General features: G+C 44.3%; 1 protein-coding gene across 2 annotated transcripts in view; it reads left to right on the forward strand.

Annotated features, from left to right (window-relative positions):
• PRICKLE4 (prickle planar cell polarity protein 4) overlaps positions 1-24516 on the forward strand; it is a 50242-nt gene that overhangs the window by 15004 nt on the left and 10722 nt on the right. The window contains exons 2-4 of one of the 2 annotated variants that reach the window (XM_040424108.1): positions 11909-12052; positions 16862-16963; positions 24189-24323. In XM_040424108.1, the coding sequence (XP_040280042.1) occupies positions 11948-12052; positions 16862-16963; positions 24189-24323 (342 nt within the window). In that variant the 5' untranslated portion in view covers positions 11909-11947. The remainder of the gene's footprint in view (positions 1-11908; positions 12053-16861; positions 16964-24188; positions 24324-24516) is intronic. The other variant, XM_040424109.1, reaches the window with a different exon arrangement.

A 24516-nucleotide genomic window follows, 5' to 3' on the forward strand; every position in this document is an offset into this window, starting at 1 on the left:
TTGCGGATCGGATCCATCTATCAGTGCATCCGTAAAAATCATGCGGACTACTGAATGGAGCTTTACAGGGGGGTGATCAGGGAGTCTATATGGGGTGATCACCACAGTCATTGATCATGCCCCTGTAAGGCTTCATTCAGACGACCGGATGCGTTTTGCGGATCCGATCCATGTATCAGTGCATCCGTAAAAATCATGCGGACATCTGAATGGAGCTTTACAGGGGGGTAATCAATGACAGGGGGGTGATCAGGGAGTCTATATGGGGTGATCACCACAGTCATTGATCACGCCCCTGTAAGGCTTCATTCAGACGTCCGGATGCGTTTTGCGGATCCGATCCATCTATCAGTGGATCCGTAAAAATTATGCGGACGTCTGAATGGAGCTTTACAGGGGGTTGATCAATGACAGGGGGGTAATCAATGACAGGGGGGTGATCAGGGAGTCTATATGGGGTGATCACCACAGTCATTGATCATGCCCCTGTAAGGCTTCATTCAGACGTCCGGATGCGTTTTGCGGATCCGATCCATCTATCAGTGCATCCGTAAAAATCATGCGGACATCTGAATGGAGCTTTACAGGGGGGTAATCAATGACAGGGGGGTGATCACCACAGTCATTGATCATGCCCCTGTAAGGCTTCATTCAGACGACCGGATGCGTTTTGCGGATCCGATCCATGTATCAGTGCATCCGTAAAAATCATGCGGACATCTGAATGGAGCTTTACAGGGGGGTAATCAATGACAGGGGGGTGATCAGGGAGTCTATATGGGGTGATCACCACAGTCATTGATCACGCCCCTGTAAGGCTTCATTCAGACGTCCGGATGCGTTTTGCGGATCCGATCCATCTATCAGTGGATCCGTAAAAATTATGCGGACGTCTGAATGGAGCTTTACAGGGGGTTGATCAATGACAGGGGGGTAATCAATGACAGGGGGGTGATCAGGGAGTCTATATGGGGTGATCAGGGGTGATTAGGTGTGATCAGGGGCTAATAAGGGGTTAATAAGTGACGGGGGGGGGGGGGGGGTAGTGTAGTGTAGTGGTGCTTGGTGCTACTTTACTGAGCTACCTGTGTCCTCTGGTGGTCGATCCAAACAAAGGGGACCACCAGAGGACCAGGTAGCAGGTATATTAGACGCTGTTATCAAAACAGCGTCTAATATACCTGTTAGGGGTTAAAAAAAACACATCTCCAGCCTGCCAGCGAACGATCGCCGCTGGCAGGCTGGAGATCAACTCTCTTACCTTCCGTTCCTGTGAGCGCGCGCGCCTGTGTGCGCGCGTTCACAGGAAATCTCGCGTCTCGCGAGATGACGCGTATATGCGTGACTGTGCGCAGCGCTGCCACCTCCGGAACGCGATCCTGCGTTAGGCGGTCCGGAGGTGGTTAAATAAAAGATAGCAACTGATTTGCATTTCATTGAGTGAAATAAGTATTTGAACCCTCTAACAAAAAAAGACTTAATACTTGGTGGAAAAACCCTTGTTTGCAAGCACAGAGGTCAAACGTTTCTTGTAATTGATGACCAAGTTTGCGCACATTTTAGGAGGAATGTTGGTCCACTCCTCTTTGCAGATCATCTCTAAATCCCTAAGGTTTCGAGGCTGTCTCTGTGCAACTCTGAGCTTGAGCTCCCTCCATAGGTTTTCGATTGGATTAAGGTCCGGAGACTGACTAGGCCACTCCATGACCTTAATGTGCTTCTTCTTGAGCCACTCCTTTGTTGCCTTTGCTGTATGTTTTGGGTCATTGTCGTGCTGGAACACCCATCCACGACCCATTTTCAGTTTCCTGGCAGAGGGAAGGAGGTTGTCGCTCAGGATTTCACGATACATGGCTCCGTCCATTTTCCCGTTTATGCAAATAAGTTGTCCTGTGCCCTTAGCAGAAAAACACCCCCAAAGCAAAATGTTTCCACCCCCATGCTTGACGGTGGGGACGGTGTTTTGGGGGTCATAGGCAGCATTTTTCTTCCTCCAAACACAGCGAGTTGAGTTAATGCCAAAGAGCTCTATTTTGGTCTCATCAGACCACAGCACCTTCTCCCAGTCACTCTCTGAATCATTCAGGTGTTCATTGGCAAACTTCAGACGGGCCTGCACATGTGCCTTCCTGAGCAGGGGGACCTTGCGAGCCCTGCAGGATTTTAATCCATTGCGGTGTAATGTGTTTCCAATGGTTTTCTTGGTGACTGTGGTCCCTGCTAATTTGAGGTCATTAACTCCTCCCGTGTAGTTCTAGGATGCTTTTTCACCTTTCTCAGAACCATTGACACCCCACGAGGTGAGATCTTGCGTGGAGCCCCAGAGCGAGGTCGATTGATGGTCATTTTGTGCTCCTTCCATTTTCGAACAATCGCACCAACAGTTGTCACCTTCTCTCCCAGCTTCTTGCTAATGGTTTTGTAGCCCATTCCAGCCTTGTGCAGGTCTACAATTTTGTCTCTGACATCCTTGGACAGCTCTTTGGTCTTTCCCATGTTGGAGAGTTTGGAGTCTGCTTGATTGATTGATTCTGTGGACAGGTGTCTTTTATACAGGTGACTAGTTAAGACAGGTGTCCTTAAAGGGTTTCTATCACTTTGTTTCACCTATTTAGCTTTCAGACACTAGCGATCCGCTAGTGTCTGCTTTATCTAACCATCCTAATATAAGAGCTTATTGTCCTGCCGTTTAGCTAAAAAAATAACTTATATAGATATGCAAATGAGCCTCTAGGTGCTATGGGGGCGTGATTAGCACCTAGAGGCTCCGTCTACCTTAACAAACTGCCGCCGCCCAGCGCGTCCCTCCAGCCCGCCCATGTCCAGCTGAAGCGATCCTCTCCGTGCGCGTTTCTGTTCTGCGCATGCGCAGTGAATGTCTGATGCTTCCCTGCTCAGACATCTCCACTGCGCCTGTTCCTCGGAGCACTATGACGTCATCGGCGCAGGCGCAGTGGAGATGTCTGAGCAGGGAAGCGATCAGACATTCACTGCGCATGCGCCGAATACGAGGAGCATCGCATTCCGGAGGAGATGGGCGGGCTGGAGGGACGCGCTGGGCGGCGGCAGTTTGTTAAGGTAGACGGAGCCTCTAGGTGCTAATCACGCCCCCATAGCACCTAGAGGCTCATTTGCATATCTATATAAGTTATTTTTTTAGCTAAACGGCAGGACAATAAGCTCTTATATTAGGATGGTTAGATAAAGCAGACACTAGCGGATCGCTAGTGTCTGAAAGCTAAATAGGTGAAACGAAGTGATAGAAACCCTTTAATGAGGGTGACTAATTGAGTAGAAGTGTCTAACCACTCTGTGGGAGCCAGAACTCTTAATGGTTGGTAGGGGTTCAAATACTTATTTCACTCAATGAAATGCAAATCAGTTGCTATCTTTTATTTAAAGTTATTTTTTTGATTTTCCTTTTGATGTGCTATCTGCCACTGTTACAATAAACCTACCATTGAAATGATACTGTTCTGAGACTTTTCATTTCTTTGTCATTGGACAAACTTACAAAATCAGTGAGGGGTCAAATAATTATTTCCGCCACTGTACATGCAGCAGGTCAATTTACTGTGAACTGCAGGGCTGTGGAGTCGGTAGATAAATGGTCCGACTCCGACTCCTCCGTTTTTCGAACTTCCGACTCCGACTCCTCTGTATTTAATATGCAAATGTATTTTATACATTCCTTGAAGGAAAGAAAGGCAACATACATGTCATTACCACAGAACTACTGGCTAGGAAGCTGCTGCCTTCTCCTTTGTGTGCTGATCTTCTGCTGAAAATAGGGCAGTGGGGGGATCCAGGAAGGGGCAGGGGAAGGGGCATTTATTGTAAAACATGATTTCCCTAGTAGAATCCCATAGTCATTTTTAAGCTAACAATCTGAGTTTCCAAGTTTTTATAGCCTTAGGCTACTTTCACACTAGCGCTCGGGGCTCCGCTTGTGAGCTCAGTTTGAAGAGTCTCACAAGCGGCCCCGAACGCATCCGTCCAGCCCTAATGCATTCTGAGTGGATGCGGATCCGCTCAGAATGCATCAGTCTGGCGGCGTTCAGCCTCCGCTCCGCTCAGCAGGCGGACACCCGAACGCTGCTTGCAGCGTTCGGGTGTCCGCCTGGCCGTGCGGAGGCAAACGGATCCGTCCAGACTTACAATGTAAGTCAATGGGGACGGATCCGTTTGAATTTGACACTATATGGCTCAATTTTCAAACGGATCCGTCCCCCATTGACTTTCAATGTAAAGTCTGGACGGATCCGTCTGAAGCTACTTTCACACTTAGAATTTTTTCTACAATATAATGCAGACGGATCCGTTCTGAACGGATCCAAAGTCTGCATTATATGAGCGGATCCGTCTGGGCAGACACCAGATGGATCCGCTCTGAACGCAAGTGTGAAAGTAGCCTTAGCTGAATGACAGCAGTTTTTCAAATGGTTTACAGCTTCAGTCTTGAACTATTGACTATCCATTCCCTTCAGTTATACAAGTGTCTCTAGTCCTGCAAAAAACATAGTTACTTAATCAGTTATCAGTGAGAGGCCGGGTGTGCGCTAGTAGCGTAGCTCACTACGTCACTCGCCTGCTCCGCTCACTTTATGAATGAAGCAGGCACCGGGCCCCGCTGCCATTACAGAAACAGATGCTGGCCCCCATTCACTACTCAGGGACACGGTTATGGGGGGGATCTGTGGATGACACCTAAGATAAGATGCTATATATATGTCATCCACAGATGCCCCCACAATGATCCCCCATAACAGTGCCACCCACAGATAGGGTTGGACGATATCAAAAATATTCAGACGATAACTATATTAAAAAATTAATCGCGATAACTATATATATCGCGATAAATACCAGTTTTAAAGAAAAAAACACAAGGAGACGTTATACTGTATGGGGGCCGCCACAAGGAGACGTTATACTGTATGGGGGCAGCCACAAGGAGACGTTACACTGTATGGGGGCAGCCACAAGGAGACGTTATACTGTATGGGGGCCACAAAGAGACGTTATACTGTATGGGGGCAGCCACAAGGAGACGTAATACTGTATGGGGGCAGCCACAAGGAGACGTTATACTGTATGGGGGCAGCCACAAGGAGACGTTATACTGTATGGGGGCAGCCACAAGGAGACGTTACACTGTATGGGGGCAGCCACAAGGAGACGTTACACTGTATGGGGGCAGCCACAAGGAGACGTTACACTGTATGGGGGCAGCCACAAGGAGACGTTACACTGTGTGGGGGCAGCCACAAGGAGACGTTACACTGTGTGGGGGCAGCCACAAGGAGACGTTACACTGTGTGGGGGCAGCCACAAGGAGACGTTACACTGTGTGGGGGCAGCCACAAGGAGACGTTACACTGTGTGGGGGCAGCCACAAGGAGACGTTACACTGTGTGGGGGCAGCCACAAGGAGACGTTACACTGTGTGGGGGCAGCCACAAGGAGACGTTATACTGTGTGGGGGCAGCCACAAGGAGACGTTATACTGTGTGGGGGCAGCCACAAGGAGACGTTATACTGTGTGGGGGCAGCCACAAGGAGACGTTATACTGTATGGGGGGGCCACAAGGAGACGTTATACTGTATGGGGGCCACAAGGAGCGCAGCCGCAAGGAGACATTACATACAGTATGGGGGCAGCTGCGCCTGCAGCAGCCACAAAAGGAGACATTACTTAGTTAGAGTATGGGGCTGGGGGGCAGCAGCTGCCCCCCCATGTCTTATGGCGGGGCAGCAGCTGCCCCCCCATGTCTTATGGCCACTTGTGTGACTGTGACTTGTCACCTGCCTGCCAGGCTGCCACCACCATAATTCTTTCTTGTTGGTCATGCTCATCATGTCATGGGGGAGCCGGGAGGTACTGGAGGGAGTCGAGGGACTCATGATGGCTCACTGCGGAGCATGCAGCCACTGGCAGGCATGAAGGACTGAGTGGGCTGTGGGCCAATACATATAACTGGAGTAATAGGCAGAGTGGACTGGAGTGACATTACAAACCTTTTACCACTCGCTGCTGTAGTCTGTATGTACTGCGCTCCTCTAGTCTCAGCCTGGGGGCGTCACCTGATTCCGACCTTAGACGTCGGTCGGTGGGCGGAGACAGTCACAGCACATTCAGAGCAAGCAGGAGGAGCCGCTGGTAGATATAGATAATGATGGGGGGGGGCAGCGGCGCTGCGGACTCAGTTTTTAAAGCTGTGACGTCACGAAATATACCGCGGTATTAGGAAACGGCGATATCGCCATATCGCCGTTTTCTTTTATATCGCGGTATATCGAAAAACCAGTAATCACCCAACCCTACCCACAGATGCCACCCACAGATGCCCCCATAACAGTGCCACCCACAGATGCCCCCATAACAGTGCCACCCACAGATGCCCCCATAATAGTGTCATCCACAGACCACCATTAGTTCAAAACCCACCAAAAGCACACCTTTTGTTTCAAAATATATTTTTTCTTATTTTCCTCCTCAAAAACCTAGGTGCGTCTTATGGGCAGGTGCGTCTTATAGGGCGAAAAAGATGGTAATTAATTATAACTTTTTGTGAATTGGGACATTTAAACTTGTTTTTTTATTTTTTATTCCAATTTAAATCTAGTCGGAGTCGGTTCATTTTTTTTCCCGACTCCAGGTACCCAAAATTGCCTCCGACTCCTCGACTCCGACTCCACAGCCCTGGTGAACTGCAGTGGTTTTTCTGCTGTGTGGCCTCCACACGTAAAGGATATTGAAAACAATAGGGGTTATTTACTAAGAAAGTAGTCCTGGTCTTAGATTCAGCTAAATCATGACGAGACCTGCGCCTTGTCAAAAATGAGGCAGTCTGTGCGCCTGGCATAAAACCTACTTCAGTCCCTAGCTGGAGTAATTTTTCATTAACAATTATGCCTGGCGTAAATGTTAGTAAACTGGCCCTGACATGCCCGCACTTTGTCCCCATCCCGCCCCAACTGTCAAACGTGGCGAAAACAGGCCATACGACTAAATATTGTCACACAGCCGGTCAAAAAAGGAACTTGCTACTGTTTTTATGGCTAAAAAAGGTCACACGTCCCTTGATAAATGACCCCCAGTGTGCTTTCTCGTCCATAGACTACAGACAGGCATCCACCGTGCAGGTTTCATGTCTTCCTCTTGTACGCTGGAACCACACATGCAGTTTTGATGCCTGCACTTGTGAGTGAACTCCCTTGTGTGAATAACATCCAAAGGGTCAGTTATACTCAGGACAGCCCATCTAATACATTTTTGCCACCATTTTCTCTTGCATTGCGCGTGTCAGAAAAATCAGGTGATTTACAATTAAACAGAATGTCTATTTAATTTTAGTCCCATTTATTAAATGTATATATGCAGAGAGAAATAATGTGTGCTCTGTATGTTGTAGTGTTGTAGACCTGTCTGTGGTTTGCCCACTTTCTGATGATGATGAGATGATTCTTCTCATACTGTGCTTTTATATACAGCAAAATGGAGAAACTACAGAAAAACAGAAATATCAGCATCAGTCCACTTATACAGGCCCATGTGTGTTGTTTCTCAGTCCTTTTTTTCCCTATAGAGTTGACCCAAAAAACACAGAAAGTGAGGGAAATAATTCTCTGGTTTGAAGGGCGTTTCATATTTGCCTCTTGCCTTTTACAGCTAACATCTCACTGCAGGAAAAACACTATGGGTCACATTTACTAAGAGCGGCTTTTTACACCGGTCTTGGTTTCCCCTCTGCTCTGCCGTAAGACTTGTCTAATTTATGACGAGGCATGTGGCTTTCCTTGCTCTTGGCGTAAAGTTTTTTGCTAACATTTGCACCTGTTTCCAGGTGTAAATGTTCATAGATTTGCCTGGGCTGGAGTCCCATCCTCAGCACAGCCCCCGTCACTCCCCACTGGTGGATTCGGCATAAAATCAGCCGTGCAAGTAAATATTGACACATGGATCTGTGTACACAGAGGAAATACACATTGGAAAAATTCATGTTTCATGATCCGCCTGGGGCAGCAGCCTCTGAAAGGAGACTCCTCTTAGAGTTGGTGGCCAGTTAACCCCTGCAGCGAAGTCCAGATCCCTGTACAGGGGTGAAAGGGTGAAAACTAGAGGTCCATCTTGACAGCTCCCTCAGGAGTAGCACTAAGACAAATCCATTCAGAGGGACAGTGGATCTACACCTTCTGCGTTACTTGCACCCATGAGTTATTCTGGTCATTCAATGAGGCTGATCTGTTTGTGGCTACCTGGCACAGTTTGCGTGTCTATATTGCACCAATGAAGACCATGCTACTTATCTTTTTTTCCATGATGCAGATTTCAAATCGGCTTGTGAAAAAATCTGCGTTGTAGGCATTAAAACAATAGGAGGCTTATGTTAAAGGGGTTAGGCTACTTTCACACCTGCGTTAGGTGCGGATCCGTCTGGTATCTGCATAATCTGCACCGATAATGCAAACGCTTGTATCCGTTCAGAACGGATCCGTTTGCATTACCATGAACAAAAAAATAAAATAAAAAATATAATATATATATATATATATATATATATATATATATTAGGGATCGACCGATATTGATTTTTTAGGGCCGATACCGATAATTTGTGAACTTTCAGGCCGATAGCCGATAATTTATACCGATATTCTGTGAAATTTCATTTAAAAAAAAATAAAAAATCCTACACACCTGCTGAAAATAAATATTTTTATTGTTAATGTGTATTTTTTTTTTTCTGTAAATCTTTCTTTTTTATTTATACTTAATATTTTGGTGTTTATTTTTTACAAACTTTTAACCCCCTTAGGGACTAGAACCCTTGTCCTATTCACCCTGATAGATCTCTATCAGGGTGAAAAGGGTCTCACACTGTCCCTGCTGCTATGTGCTTTGTGCACACAGCAGCATTGAGCTTACCATGGCAGCCAGGGCTTCAATTGCGTTCTGGCTGCCATGGTAACTGATCGGAGCCCCAGGCTTACACTGCTGGGGCTCCGATCGGAGGAGAAGGGGAGAGGGGACCCTGTGGCCACTGCCACCAATGATTAAAACTGGGGGGGCTTGGGTGGGGGGTGCACTGCGCCATCAATGTTTTTAATACTGGGGTGGGGGGCGCACTGCGCCACCAATGATTAATACTGGGGGGCTTGGGGGGGCCACACTGCGCCACCAATGAACATAAATCTCTCATTTATTCATATACAGGAGGCGGGAGCTGGCTGCAGAATCACATAGCCGGCTCCCGACCTCTATGAGCGGTAGCTGTGATCCGCGGCACCTAAGGGGTTAACTACCGCAGATCGCAGCTACCGCTCATAGAGGTCGGGAGCCGGCTATGTGATTCTGCAGCCAGCTCCCGCCTCCTGTTCAATTTGAATGAATGAGTAAGTTAACATCATTGGTGGCGCAGTGGCCACAGCCCCTCCCCTCCTCTTGTCTTCTCTCCTCTCATTGGCGGCAGCGGCATCACAGGGGGAGGGTGACACTGCTTCCTTCTCCCCTGTGCTGCTGAGGGAACACGGAGAGCGCTGAGAGCAGCGCGATTTGTGCTCCCCATACGTTATCGGAATAGCAGCAAAATAGATGCCGATACCGATAACTGTCAAAATCCTGACGATGCGGAGCCGAACGGATCCGTCACTGACACAATATGGTGCAATTGAAAACGGATCCGCCTCCCATTGCATTATCATGAACAAGAAAAAAAAAAAAAAAAAAAAAAAGAAAAAAAAAAAAAAAAATATATATATATATATATATATATATATATATATATTAGAGCGAAAAAGTGGGACTGCACTCCTGAAATGTAGTGAAATCAAAAGGCTTTTATTCACCCATTATATGGCAAACTTGCGACGTTTCGGCTCACAAGAGCCTTCCTCAAGGCTCGCACTTCCGGGTCCGCATTTCTGTTAACGAAAAAAATAGAACATGCCCTATTCTTGTCCGCAATTGCCGACAAGAATAGGCATATTCTATTAGTGCCGGTGATGAGCGGTCCGCAAAATGCGGAACGCACATTGCCGTTGTCCGTGTTTTGTGGATCTGCAAAACACACACGGATGTGTGAATGGACCCTAAATTTATTAAATAATTTACATCAATTTTCTGGTCTATAAAAGCCCATCAGGCATATGAGAGCTGAACTCCTGCTCCCTGCTGCACAGGAGACCCCTGCAGGGCTTATTCTAGGCTTATTAATGACTACTGTAAAAACCCATATCACTAGTCATTAAGGGGTTAATCCAACAGAGGCTGGTCTTAGTCAATTTCTCCCTGGTCTTTATTTGCATCTTACAAGATCTGTCAACATGCCTGACTTGTCTTGTTTTAGTAACTACATACCAAGCAGTAATTCTGGAACATGTTTTCTTATGACTGTGTATTGTGCCGTTCCTCCATTATTCATACTAACACTTAACAGTCTGACACTGTTCAATCAGTACTGTCGGTGTCGGACTATGCAGGGACACTGCCCTAACTGGAAAACACCAAGCGGGCAATTCGTTTGTAAACTTCCCGTAGGAATGATAGAGGAATGGCTCCAGAATTGTTACTGCGTGGGGAATGCAAGTAGTAACTAAAACAGACTTGTCAGGAAAAGTGACAGGTCCTCTTTAAATGCTTTAAAATAATTGCTCTTTGATGAAATTTACAGTCTATTGATCACGTAGGAAACAACATGATTAAAGAGGACCTGTCACCGCTCCTGACATGCCTGTTTCAATAGCTTCATGCATTCCCCGTGAACTAACCATTCTGGAGCATCTAGTCTTATGGTTGAATGCTGTTCCATTCCTTTATTATTTCTACTAGAAGTTATGAATTAATTTATAGCAGTATGCAGTAAGGGTACAGAGGGGGGTAACCAGTTAGGGCTGTGTACCTGCACAGTCTGAAAATGGCAGCACTGATTGGATGCAGTGAGTCTGTGCAGGTACACCCCCCCCCCCCCCCCCCCCAAACTGGTTACCTCCCCTCTGTACCCTTACTGAAGGCTAATAGCAATTCATTCATAACTTCTAGCAGGAATAATAAAGGAATGAAAAATCCTATAGTCATAAGAATAGATGCTCCAGAATTGTTATTAATGCATGTAGCTATTAAAACAGGCATGTCCGGAGCGGTGACACGTCCGCTTTAACCCTACTGTGTAACATGAGTAGAATAGTTGAAAGCTTGCTGGGGCAGTTGTGACTGTCACTGAATGCAGGTAGTCTCTTGTAATGTGTCTGCTGCACCTCCATACATCTCCTCCCTCATCTCCATCTACCACCCTACTTGTGCGCTCTGTTCTGTTAGCGACCTAAGATTAATGACCTCCATAATTCGTACCTCTCACTCCCGTCTTCAAGACTTTTCTTGAGCTGCACCTACTCTCTGGAATACTCTGCCCCGGAATACTAGGTCAATTCACAACTTCACCTTCAAACGTGCCTTAAAAACACATCTTTTCAGGCAGGCTTATCAAGCTACCTAAACTGACTATTCCCCGACTAAACCTCCCCCCCCCCCCCACCAACTCGTCTGGCCTAAACTCGATCCTCTAGTAGTCCCAAACCTGAAGCAGATCGGCCGTCACCACTCCTGTCAGTTCAATAATGGCTCAAATCCTACTTATCACAATCAACTACCTTATGTGTCACCCCCAATTCCTCATAGATTGTAAGCTCTTGTGAGCAGGGCCCTGACTCCTAGTGTTTCCGTTGCACATTAGCCAGTTTTGTTTCATACATGAACCCTATGAATTTGTAAAGCGCTGCAGAATATGGTGGCGCTATATATATATATATATATATATATATATATATATATATATATATATATATATATATATATATATATATATATATATATATATAATTATTATTTCCATCTTTTCTTATTTGACAGGCATTTGTGGATGTCCCTTTCAGTGGATAGTATTTCCCAATGGCACCAGAGACTCCAGAGCAGATTATTATGTCCCCGGCGCCTGCCGTCTCCTCTTGTGACAGTGATTCCGGCTGTGCCTTGGAAGAGTATCTTGATCTTAAGGTGAGAGACAGTTACTGTAATAGTAGGTAATGTTCAGTGTCACTAAGAAGACTTAACCTGTTACGGACACAGGGCGTACCTGTACGCCCTGATATCCTGGTACTCAAGGACACAGGGCGTATAGGTACATCCTGTGTAGTTCTGATCGTGGTGATCGGAACTGGGTGCCTGCTGAAATCAATATAAAGGCAGAAGTCTGATCAGACTAAGTAAAGTGAAAATACAGTACAGTATATAGTGTACTGTATTGTATTATACAGACATCAGACCCACTGGATCTTCAAGAAACAAGTGGGTCTGGGTCAATTTTTTTTAAAAAGTGAAAAAATAAATAAAAATAAGAAAACACATTTATCACTGATTAAAAAAGAAAAAATTAAAGTCCCTACATATGTTTGATATCACCGCGTCCGTAACGACCTGATCTATAAAACGGTCATGTTAATTTCCCCGCACGATGAACGCCATTAAAAAATAAAAATAAAAACTAGGATGAAATAAAAATTTTGCCCACCTTACTTCCCACAAAAGGTAATAAAAGTGATAAAAAAAAGTCGTATGTACGCCAAAATAGTACCAATCAAACCGTCACCTCATCCCGCAAAAAATGAGCCCAAAGAGACAATGGCCCAAATTTTTTTTTAAAAACTATGGCTCTCAGACTAAAACATGATTATTTTTTTTTTTTAAATGCTTTGTTAAACGTAAAAAAAAAAAGTAGACATATTGGGTATCGCCGCGTCCGTAAGAACCTGCTCTATAAAAATACCACATGACCTAAACCCTAAGGTGAACACCGTAAAAAAATAAATAAATAAGTGTCAAAAAAGCCATTATATTTCACCTTGCATCACAAAAAGTGTAATAGCAAGCAATCAAAAAGTCGTATGTCCCCCAAAATAGTGCCAATCTAGCCGTCATCTCATCCCACAAAAATGATACCCTACCTAAGACAATCGCCCAAAAACTGAAAAAACTACAACTCTCAGACTATGGAGACACTAAAACATGATTATTAATTTTTTTGTTTCAAAAATTATTTCGTGTAAAACGTAAAAAAATCTAAGAAAGTATACATATTAGGTATCGCCACGTCTGTAACGACTGGCTCTATAAAAATATCATATGACATAACTCCTCAGGTGAACACTGTCAAAAAATAAAAACTGTGCTAAAAAAACATTTGTTTTGTCACCTTACGTCACTAACAGCCGGTTCAGACCTGAGCGGTTTACAGCGAGTTCCTACGCGCTGTAAAACGCTCAACAAGGAGAAACCAATGCCTCCCTATCGGCATGGTTCTCACCTGGGCATTTTACAGCCCGTACGATCGCACTGTAAAACGCCCGACGCCCCAAGAAGTTCAGGAGCTTCTTTGGGGCATAGTGTTGCGTGTTCCTGTACATAGACTTCCGGGAACGCGCGACAATGGGCGTTCGCTTCTGTCCGACGCGCGATTGTAAACGCCCGTACTGAGTAATAGCAAGCGATCAAAAAGTCATATGCACCCCAAAATAGTGCCAATCTAAAAGTCATCTCATTCCTACAAAATTATACCCAACCTGAGACAATCGCCTAAAAACTTAAAAAAAACTATGGCTCTCAGACTATGGAGACACTAAAACATGATTTTTTTTTTTGTTTCAAAAATATTATTGTGTAAAACCTAAATAAATAAAAAAAGGTATACACATTAGGTATCGCCGCGTCCGTAAGAACCTGTTCTATAAAAATAGCACATGATCTAACTTGTCAGATGAATGTTGTAAATAATTTTAAAAAAACAGTGCCAAAACAGCTATTTTTTGGGCAAATTTTGCATTTTAATCCATTTTTTTACCATATCAAAGCAAGGGTTAACAGCCAAACAAAACTATTTATTGCCCTGATTCTGTAGTTTACAGAAATGCCCCATATGTGGTCATAAACTGCTGTATGGCCACACGGCAGGGCGCAGAAGGAAAGGAATGCCATATGGTTTATGGAAGGCAGTTTTTGCTGGACTGTTTTTTTGACACCATGTCCCATTTGAAGCCCCCCTGATGCACCCCTAGAGTAGAAACTCAAAAAAGTGACCCCATTTAAGAAACTACATCCCTCAAGGTATTCAAAACTGATTTTACAAACTTTGTTAACCCTTTAAGTGTTCCACAAGAGTTAATGGCAAAAGGAGATGAAATTTTAGAATTTCTATTTTTTTGTTACTTTGCCTCACAAAAAGTGAAATATAGAGCAACCAAAAATCATATATGTACCCTAAAATAGTACCAACAAAACTGCCACCTTATCCCGTAGTTTCCAAAATGGGGTAAATTTTTGGGAGTTTCTACTCTAGGGGTGCATCAAGGGGCTTCAAATGGGACATGGTGTCTAAAAACCAATCCAGCAAAATATGCCTTCCAGAAACCATATGGTGTTCCTTTCCTTCTGCTCCCTGCTGTGTGCCCGTACAGTAGTTTTATGGCCACATATGGGGTGTTTCTATAAACTACCGAATCAGGGCAATAAATATTAAGTTTTGTTTGGCTGCTAACCCTTGCTTATGTTACGGGAAAAAATGGATTAAAATGGAAAATTTGCCAAAAAATTGAAATTCTGAAATTTCATCTCCATTTGGCCTCATGCACATTCAGTTCAATGGGGCCGCAAAAGATGCGGACAGCACTTCGTGTGCTGTCCGCATCCGTTGCTCCGTTCCGAGGCCCCGCAAAAAAAAAAAATAGCATGTCCTATTCTTCAATGGGCCGCCCTTTCCGTTCCGCAAATTGCGGAAGGCACACGGGCGGCTTCCGTTTTTTGCGGATCCCCGGTTTGCGGACCGCAAAAAACGGCGTGGTCGTGTGCATGACGCCTTTGCCAATAACTCTTGTGGAACACCTAAAGGGTTAACAAAGTTTGTAAAATCAGTTTTAAATACCTTGAGGGGTGTAGTTTCCAAAATGGGGTCATTTTTGGGTGGTTTCTATTATGTAAGCCTCACAAAGTGGCTTCAGACCTGAACTGGTCCTTAAAAAGTGGGTTTTGGAAAATTTCGTAAAAATTTCAAGATTTGCTTCTAAACTTCTAAGCCTTGTAACGTCCCCAAAAAATAAAATGGCATTCCCAAAATGATCCAAACATGAAGTAGACATATGGGGAATGTAAATTACTAACTATTTTTGGAGGTATTACTATGTATTATAGAAGTAAAAAAATTGAAACTTCGAATTTTTCAAAATTTTTGGTAAGTTTGGTATTTTTTTTATAAATAAAAATGCATTTTTTTTACTCCAATTTACCAGTGTCATGAAGTACAACATGTGACGAAAAAACAATCTTCGAAGTAAAAGCGTTTTAAAGTTATTCACACATAAAGTGACACTAGTCAGATTTGCAAAAAATTGGTAGGGGTCCTATTCTGGGACCCTCACCAATAAAAAGAATAAAGGGGGTGCACTGGCAGTAGTCCTGTATAAAACGCTGAAAGGGCAGCATTGGCAAATGTATATACATTGAAGTGGTTTTCCAGGCTACAGACATTGATGACCTATCCTTAGGACAGGTTATCAGTGTCGGGTCGAACACCGGCACCGCGACCGATCAGCTGTTTCGGGCTTGAGTGGGAACTGAGCTGCAGTACCCCAGTCCCGCCACTACTTTGTGTATGGAACTGTCTGCCTTCAGCTCCCTATACAGCATAAAGTCAGACACTGCAGCGGCCCGAAACAGCTAATTGGGTGTTGTCAGACCTGAGGATAGGTCAGCAATGTCTGTAGCCTTTGACGGGGTATTTCATTAACAATAAGTTTAGGGGATAACTGTTTATTGGGTGGGGGTCCTGTCCCCCCTACCCCCCCCCCCCCCCCCTCTTTCCCCCATATGAATGGAGTGGCAGTCGACTAACCACGCTGCCACTCTCCTTCTCTATAGGGCTGCTGGAGACAGCAGAGTACATCGCCCTTTAGACAGGGGCAGTTTCGGAGTCTGAATGGAGTGGCAGTGCGCAATCCTGACATCCATTCACACTGGTGACAAGGGACATCTGTTCTGTAATAGTTGGAATTCCCTCACTGATCTAAGAGTTATTTTCTATTCAGTGAATAGAGGATAGCTTATAAATGGAATACCTCTTTAAAATAATTAAAGGGGTTCTCTGCTATGATTATGAAAGGTCATCTGTGTTTGATCATTAGGGTTCCAATGCCTGAGATCAGAATAAGGCACATTGGTCTCTGCATTGTTTACCCAGCTACAAAACAGTGCATGCAAGTGTCTGCCTTGTACACAGCTTGGTCCCATTTGCTTTTTTTACCCTTATTCCTCAGCCCTTTGAATTAGATATAGCCCTGCTTTTTGTATTTTGGATACTTTTCTTGCTACATAACTAAATTGCAGTTCAGGTATAGCCGAACTAAAGGAACACTGAACCTAGAAATGGAAGCTAAGAATAGGCAAGCTGCCCTCATGGTTTGTCATTTTCTGCTCAATTTTGACACATCTAATCTCCTGTTGATCATCTCCATGGTCAGCAGGGGACAGACCCAGGAGATGGGGCAGAGGCAGGACTACACAAGCTTTCTATCTGGCAGCCACAGTGAGGCTCCTGCTCCAGCCACTCGTCTTATAGCATGTCACAGGACAGTGAGGGGGGCCATAGGGACACAGAGAAGATTCCTTGATATATTTCTCAGTTTTAACTGTAATATGAGACAAAATGGGACCATGGGAAAAGAAAAGTGCTGGGGTATTTTTTTATTGTGTGTATTTTCTGAGATTGGTATGCTTAAAAAAATATGGAAACATGTCAGCAGTTTTTTTTTGTCTCCTCAGCCCCATTCCAGTTCTCTAAAACACATGTTACCCAACAATGACACAGAAGAAATCAAGTTTGTCCAGACTCTGCTTCAGTTGCTGCCGCCACAAGACTGTGATGTAAGTAGGCTGACGTGAGACTAAAAATTTTAATTATACATAATGCTTAATAAAAGGGAAACTACAATGATCATTAATTTATGTTATGATAAAAAGCAGAACTGAGCAGCGTGTTATAACTAATAATAACTAAGATAAAAAATAAAAATCGGACATCATCTCGGACATGACAACCTCTTTCTTTCAAAGCTAGAACCAGCCCTGTACCTACCATGGATCCAGAGATCTCCTTATTCATTGCTCTGCTAGATTTATATCAAGCTGACAGCTCAGGGGGAGTGTCTTTTCTGCTGCAGCTAAGGGGGCGTGTCTCAGCTCTCCCTATCACAACTTAGATGAAGACAGTTAAAGGATGAAACTGAGCATGTGCGGCCTTCTCAGTGAACAGGACAAAGAAATAAGAACAAAAACAAACAGCAGGTGGTGCTATGCAGATACATTTTGTTGATTAACTCAGTGGCTTTACAAAAATTTTAATTACATGCAGTTGCAAAAGTATTCAGATCCAGGTGCTGGTTTGAGAACTGTAGAATATTATTTGTGGGACATCTGTCACGCCTTGCCCTGTGAATGTGCGGATGTCTGTCAGACTGGCTGCACATGTCTGACTTCTCTGTTTTGGTTTGGGTTTGAGCTGGATCCACCTTCCCTCAGGTGTACTGGGTTTGATTGTTAGTGAGGCTATTTATCCCTCCTTCCCCCAGTGGCCTGTGCGGGTTATAGTTCTTTCCTGTGAGCTCTGGATGTGTGGTGAATCGTCTGCTCCAGCTCTGCTCTAGATAAGTCCTCTTTGTTATTTCCCTTTGTGTGTTTTATCTAGGCCTCTAGGGAGACGCTTGCTCCTCCTGGTTTGAAGAAGCAGGTTGCCTCTTCCCTTTTCCCTACAGCTTAGGGTTTGCCCAGGGTTTATAGTTTAGGCACGAGGGCATGTGCATATCCACCATTAGGATATGCACATGGGCAAAGCAGTTTAGGGAAAACTTTTTAGGGATCGCTAGGAGGTGACCCTTTTCTCCCTAGCTTTTGGGCCTAGTCATTTGTTATGTTTGTTTTCCTGTGTTTGGTTATTTCCCCGCTTACCTACCTATCGTGACATTATAACCTGCCCGAAAAACTGTCTTTTCCCTGCTGTTTGCGAAATGGAGGCTAGGGATGCGTTGGTTGATCGCATGGAGGGATTATCGCTGGAGGATGCTGACTTCCGCAGTTCTGTTGCATTGTGTCTGAATGCTCTGGCGTCTGGCGCCATTGGAGGAAATCAGGTCTGCTTAGAGCCTAAAGTCACTCTCCCTGATAGGTTCTCAGGGGGTGGTGATGACTTTATTCGGTTCAGGGAGTCCTGCAAGTTGTATTTTCGTCTGCGGCGGATTTCATCTGGTGACGAGAATCAAAGAGTGGGGATCGTTATATCTCTGCTCAAAGGGGACACGCAGTCCTGGGCTTTTTCTCTGCCAACCGGTTCACCATCCCTTCGGTCGGTGGATACATTTTTCAGAGCCTTGGGCTAGATTTATGATGACCCAGACCGGGTCTCTATGGCTGAATCCAAGTTGCGCAGTTTGTTACAGGGAGAATGTACTGCAGAGTTGTATTGTGCAGAATTTAGAAGATGAGCAACTGACTCGGGGTGGAATGATCCTGCACTCCGGAGTCAGTTTTGTCAGGGGCTATCTGAGAGGTTGAAAGATGCCCTTGCTTTTCATGAGTATCCCGATTCATTGGAGACGACCATGTCTTTGGCAGTGCGGCTTGATAGACGTCTTAGAGAGAGGTATAAGATTCCTCTCGAGCGGGTGGTTCCGTCTGAAAGTGGATCCGTCCCACCTATTCCCCGGGGTAATATGACATTTAAATCTGGGGCAGGAGAGGAGCCTATGCAGTTGGGCCAGGTTTCCTTTCGCTCAGGTGATAGGGATTTTAGGAAGCTGAATAAGCTATGTTACTTCTGTGGAAAACAAGGTTATTTTGTTTGTGCGTGTCCTTTTGTTAAACCTCAAATCGGTAATGGAAAAACTACGGAGGTATTCACATAAAGATAAAAAAACAAAAACTTCCCTGACTCTTGGTAGTGTGAATGGGGAGTCTGAGCAAGCAAATATGCATTCTCCCTGCAATGCCCATTTCCTCCTGCCTGCCATGGTGGCGCTAGAAATTTTAGATTTTGAGGTATGTTGACAGTGGTGCGGGGGTAAACCTTATTGTATTAGATAAAGAAATACCAGTGTTTGCTATTGATTCCTCCCCTCTCTCACAAAAGAGTCTTACTCATATCGTTCATGACATTCAGTTAAGGGTGGGTGATTCACATGTTGAGTTCATTTCTTGTTTTGTTATGAAGGGCTTGCCTGCTCCGATGGTTCTAGGTTTACCGTGGTTGATAAAGCATAACCCTACTATTGACTGGCAAACAAGACAAATCAGTAGCTGGGGTGATTTTGTACGGACAACTGTCTTTGTCATCAGTTTCTCTCTGATTTTTGCGGACGTATTCTCGGAGGGTGGAGCTCCCCATCGAGAATATGATTGTCCGGTCAATCTCATCCCTGGAGCTAAACTGCCAAAATCTCGGCTATACAACCTTTCCCAACCCGAAAGAGAAGCTATGTGGAAGTATATTGCTGAGAGTTTGGCAAAGGGACGTATTAGGCCATCTAAGTCCCCTGTGGCCGCCGGCTTCTTTTTCGTAAAAAAGAAAGATGGATCACTTAGACTGTGTTTAGATTTACGGGAATTGAATCTCATTATGGTCCGTGATCCGTATCCCCTTCCTTTGTTTTCTGATCTAGTTGATCAAATTGTCGGAGCCAAGGTGTTCTCCAAGTTGGATTTCAGAGGAGCTTATATTCTGATCAGAATTAAGGAAGGAGATGAGTGGAAAACAGCCTTCAATACACCTGAAGGTCATTTCGAGAATCTTGTCATGCCCTTTGGTTGAACTAATGCGCCAGCGGTCTTTCAGCGATTTATCAATGATATTTTCCATCATTTAGTGGGAAGGTTCATTGTTATTTACCTTGATGACCTACTAATTTACTCACCCGATTTAGAGACCCATCAGGATCACGTGAGACAGGTGTTGTCGATCCTTCGGGAGAATAAATTGTATGCAAAGTTGGAAAAATGTGTATTTGCTGTCCAGGAGCTACCGTTTTAGGGATACCTGCTTTCTGACTCTGGTTTTCGTATGGACCCCGAAAAGGTCCGGGCAGTACTGGAATGGGACCGGCCTGAGAATCAGAAAGCTCTGATGCGGTTTTTGGGTTTTACCAATTACTGCAGAAAATTCATCTTGAATTATTCCACCATTGTAAAACCTTTGACAGATATGACAAAAAAGGCGCTGACTTCTCTGTCTGGTCGGATGAGGCATTAAAGGCCTTTTCTGCTATTAAGAAATGTTTTGCGTCTGCTCCCATTCTGATGCAACCTGATGTGTCTCAACCGTTCGTCCTGGGGGTCGGAGCAGTTCTGTCACAGGGTCCAACCCCTAGCAAATGGCATCCGTGTGCTTTTTTCTCCAAGAAACTCTCGGCCGCTGAAAGAAATTATGATTTAGGCGATAGAGAATTACTGGCCATCAAATTGGCCTTTGAGGAATGTGGTAATTGGTTGGAAGGGGCTACTGATCCTATTACGGTATATACAGACCACAAGAATTTGGCTTACCTGCAGTCTGCTAAGCGCCTGAATCCTAGACAGGCTAGATGGTCACTGTTTGTTTTTTACAAGGTTCAATTTTGTGGGCACCTTTCGCCTTGGGGTTAAAAACGTCAAGACAGATGTGTTGTCAGCAGGGTGGATAAAAATCAATGATTTTAAAAAAAAAATCAAAAAAATTGGATTTTTTTTAATTTAAATCGGATTTTTTTAGATAAAATGCTTTTTGAGGAAAACATATTACCATCCAAAGGTTATTCCATCATGAAATAAATATTAGTTTTTTTAATTATGTAGAATAAGGCTGTACGTAGACTCCCATATTGTTGAATGGATTAGGCAGTGGCTGAGGGACAGAAAACAGAGGGTTGTAGTCAATGGAGTATATTCAGACCATGGTCTTGTTACCAGTGGGGTACCTCAGGGATCTGTTCTGGGACCCATATTGTTTAATATCTTTATCAGCAAAATTGCAGAAGGCCTCGATGGTAAGGTGTGTCTTTTTTCTGATGACACAAAGATTTGTAACAGGGTTGATGTTCCTGGAGGGATACACCAAATGGAAAAGGATTTAGGAAAACTAGAGGAATGGTCAAAAATCTGGCAACTAAAATTTAATGTTGATAAGTGCAAGATAATGCACCTGGGGCATAAAAACCCAAGAGCAGAATATAAAATCAGTGATACAGTCCTAACCTCAGTATCTGAGGAAAGGGATTTAGGGGTCATTATTTCAGAAGACTTAAAGGTAGGCAGACAATGTCATAGAGCAGCAGGAAATGCTAGCAGAATGCTTGGGTGTATAGGGAGAGGCATTACCAGTAGAAAGAGAGGCGCTCATGCCGCTCTACAGAGCACTAGTAAGACCTCATTTGGAGTTTTGTGCGCAGTACTGGAGACCATATCTCCAGAAGGATATTGATACTTTGGAGAGAGTTCAGAGAAGAGCTACTAAACTAGTACATGGATTGCAGGATAAAACTTACCAGGAAAGATTAAAGGACCTTAACATGTATAGCTTGGAAGAAAGACGAGACAGAGGGGATATGATAGAAACGTTTAAATACATAAAGGGAATCAACAAGGTAAAAGCGGAGAGAATATTTAAAAGAAGAAAAACTGCTACAAGAGGACATAGTTTTAAATTAGAGGGGCAAAGGTTTAAAAGTAATATCAGGAAGTATTACTTTACTGAGCGAGTAGTGGATGCATGGAATAGCCTTCCTGCAGAAGTGGTAGCTGCAAATACAGTGGAGGAGTTTAAGCATGCATGGGATAGGCATAAGGTCATCCTTCATATAAGATAGGGCCATAGTATTCAGTATATTGGGCAGACTAGATGGGCAGAATGGTTCATATCTGCCGACACATTCTATGTTTCTATATGTGTAATTTTTTGGGTAAATAAATTCCATTAATCCATTCACAATGTCATGCTCTTCCAGAGGTTTTTGTAAGATTATTGGGCAGTTTCTGTCTACAAGATATTTTCACAGATGTTTGGTTTACTTTTGCAGTTCTCAAAACTGAATTTGACTCTTCTTCACAGCAAAAATGTTATAACATGAACAGAGTTGAGAAAAATACCTTAATCCTAACTTCTACAAACCTATGAATGCAGAATTAACCTAATCAAACTAATATGAAAAGCTTTTAAATCTTCATCTACTTGCATATTAGTCTTATTAGTCATATTAGTCTTTATGTAGAAAACTATGATTTAAATCAAGCCTTACTGACTAGTGATTTAAATCGTGATTTTAAATTGTGATTTAAATCATTTTGATTTAAATCAAATCCACCCTGGTTGTCACTTAGTTTTTCTGGGGGGGCGGTGATTCTGAGGATCCCGCTCCGATTTTGGATGATGGGGTGGTTTCCGCTCTGTACCCCGAGTTGGAGATGGAGGTGTTGGAGACCCAGGAGGAGGCTCCTGATTCTTGTCCTCCAGACAAGTTGTTTGTTCCTGCTGAACTGCTATACAAGGTATTCAAGGATCATCATGATATGGTCCTTGCGGGACATCCTGGAAGCAAATCCACCATAGATATTATTTCCCGGAGATTCTGGTGGCCAGGGTTGCGCAAGGTGTGGAGCGAAGGTTGCTCAAACTCGACCTTCAGGATCCCTTCTTCCTTTGTCCATCCCGTCTCGTCTTTGGACGCATTTGTCCATGGACTTTATTACCGATTTACCAAGTTCCTCTGGGAAACCTGTGATTTTGGTGGCAGTGGACCGCTTCAGTAAGATGGCCCACTTTGTACCGTTACCTAGCTTGCCCAATGCCAAAACTCTCGTTCAGGTTCTTATCAATAACATTGTGAAACTACATGGCATTCCCTCTGATTTGGTGTTTGATAGGGGGACGCAATTTGTTTCCAGGTTTTGGAGGGCGTTCTGCTCTCGTCTGGGAATTCAACTGTCTTTCTCTTCGGCTTTTCATCCCCAGTCGAATGGTCAGACAGAGTGCACTAACCAAAACCTGGAGACCTATTTGAGGTGTGTTGTTTCCGAGAACCAGGATGACTGGTCCTTGTTCTTGTCTCTAGCCGAATTTGCCTTGAATAACCGTAGACAGGAGTCCACTGATAAGTCGCCATTTTTTGGCACATATGGTTTTCACTCAGTTTGGTACTTTTTCTGGGACTGGATCTTCTGGGATGCCAGAAGAGGAGAGATTCTCTTCCGCCTTGTCATCTATCTGGCGGAGGATCCAAGTTAATTTGGAAATGATGGGTGAAAGATATAAACGGATGGCTGACAGGAGACGTATGACTGGTCCTGACCTGTGTGTGGGTGATTTGGTGTGGTTGTCCACTAAAAACATTAAGCTGAAGGTACCATCTTGGAAATTGGGTCCAAGATTTATTGGCCCTTAGAAAATCTCTGCTATTGTCAACCCGGTGGCGTTTCGTCTGGATCTTCCACAAACCTGGAAGATCCATAATGTGTTTCACAGGTTTTTATAAAAAAAATATGTGGAACCATCTCCATTGCCACCTCCCCCTGTCCTGGTGGATGGGAATTTGGAGTTTGAGATCTCTAGGATTCTCGACTCGCGTGTTCTTCGGGGTTCCCTTCAGTACCTGGTGCACTGGAAGGGATATGGTCCCGAGGAAAGAATGTGGGTTCCGGCTACTGATGTTAGTGCTAGCCGCCTGGTGAGGGCCTTTCACAGGGCACACCCAGATGAAGAGTTGGTCTGGGGTGTCCGGAGGTCACCCGTAGAAGGGGGGGGGGGGTACTGTCACGCCTTGCCCTGTGAATATGCAGAGTTCTGTCAGACTGGCTGCACATGTCTGACTTCTCTGTTTGTTTGGGTTTTAGCTGGATCCACCTCCCCTCAGGTGTATTGGGTTTGATTGTTAGTGAGGCTATTTATTCCTCTTTCCCCCAGTGGCCTGTGTGGGTTTTTTACATGACTGAGGGGTTGCGGGGGGGACGGGGACGGGTTCAAAAATTTGCAATGGGGCTCAGCCTTTTGCAGTTACGCCCCTATCCATCAGTGTAAATCTGGCTTTGATATATGTGCAAACAATGACTTTCCTCTACCCCTGTAATATTTCAGGAAAGGTTCTGTACCGCTCTGGGAGAGTTTGAAAGAAGGGAACTTCAGAAATTCAGTGCACATCGGAGAGTCCACTCCATGAGAAACGGGGTCATTTTGCAGGTCACTGCAGACATGTCTGACTTTTGTATGAGGGTAAGTGTGATGTTTTATATTGCTTGGCAGTAGTATATTTGGACACACAATGGTTTAAAAATGTATAAGAAGAAGGAATTTGATCACTTTTAGTGATTTCAGTCTTTTCTGTTTTGTAAAAGATTGGTGATTCATTATATTCCATGACTAACACAGCAGCTGTGGAGGCAACTTCCACTGTTACGCTATAGAG

The sequence above is a fragment of the Bufo bufo genome, chromosome 3 (assembly GCF_905171765.1).
Source record: "Bufo bufo chromosome 3, aBufBuf1.1, whole genome shotgun sequence".
Taxonomy (NCBI): Eukaryota; Metazoa; Chordata; class Amphibia; order Anura; family Bufonidae; genus Bufo; species Bufo bufo.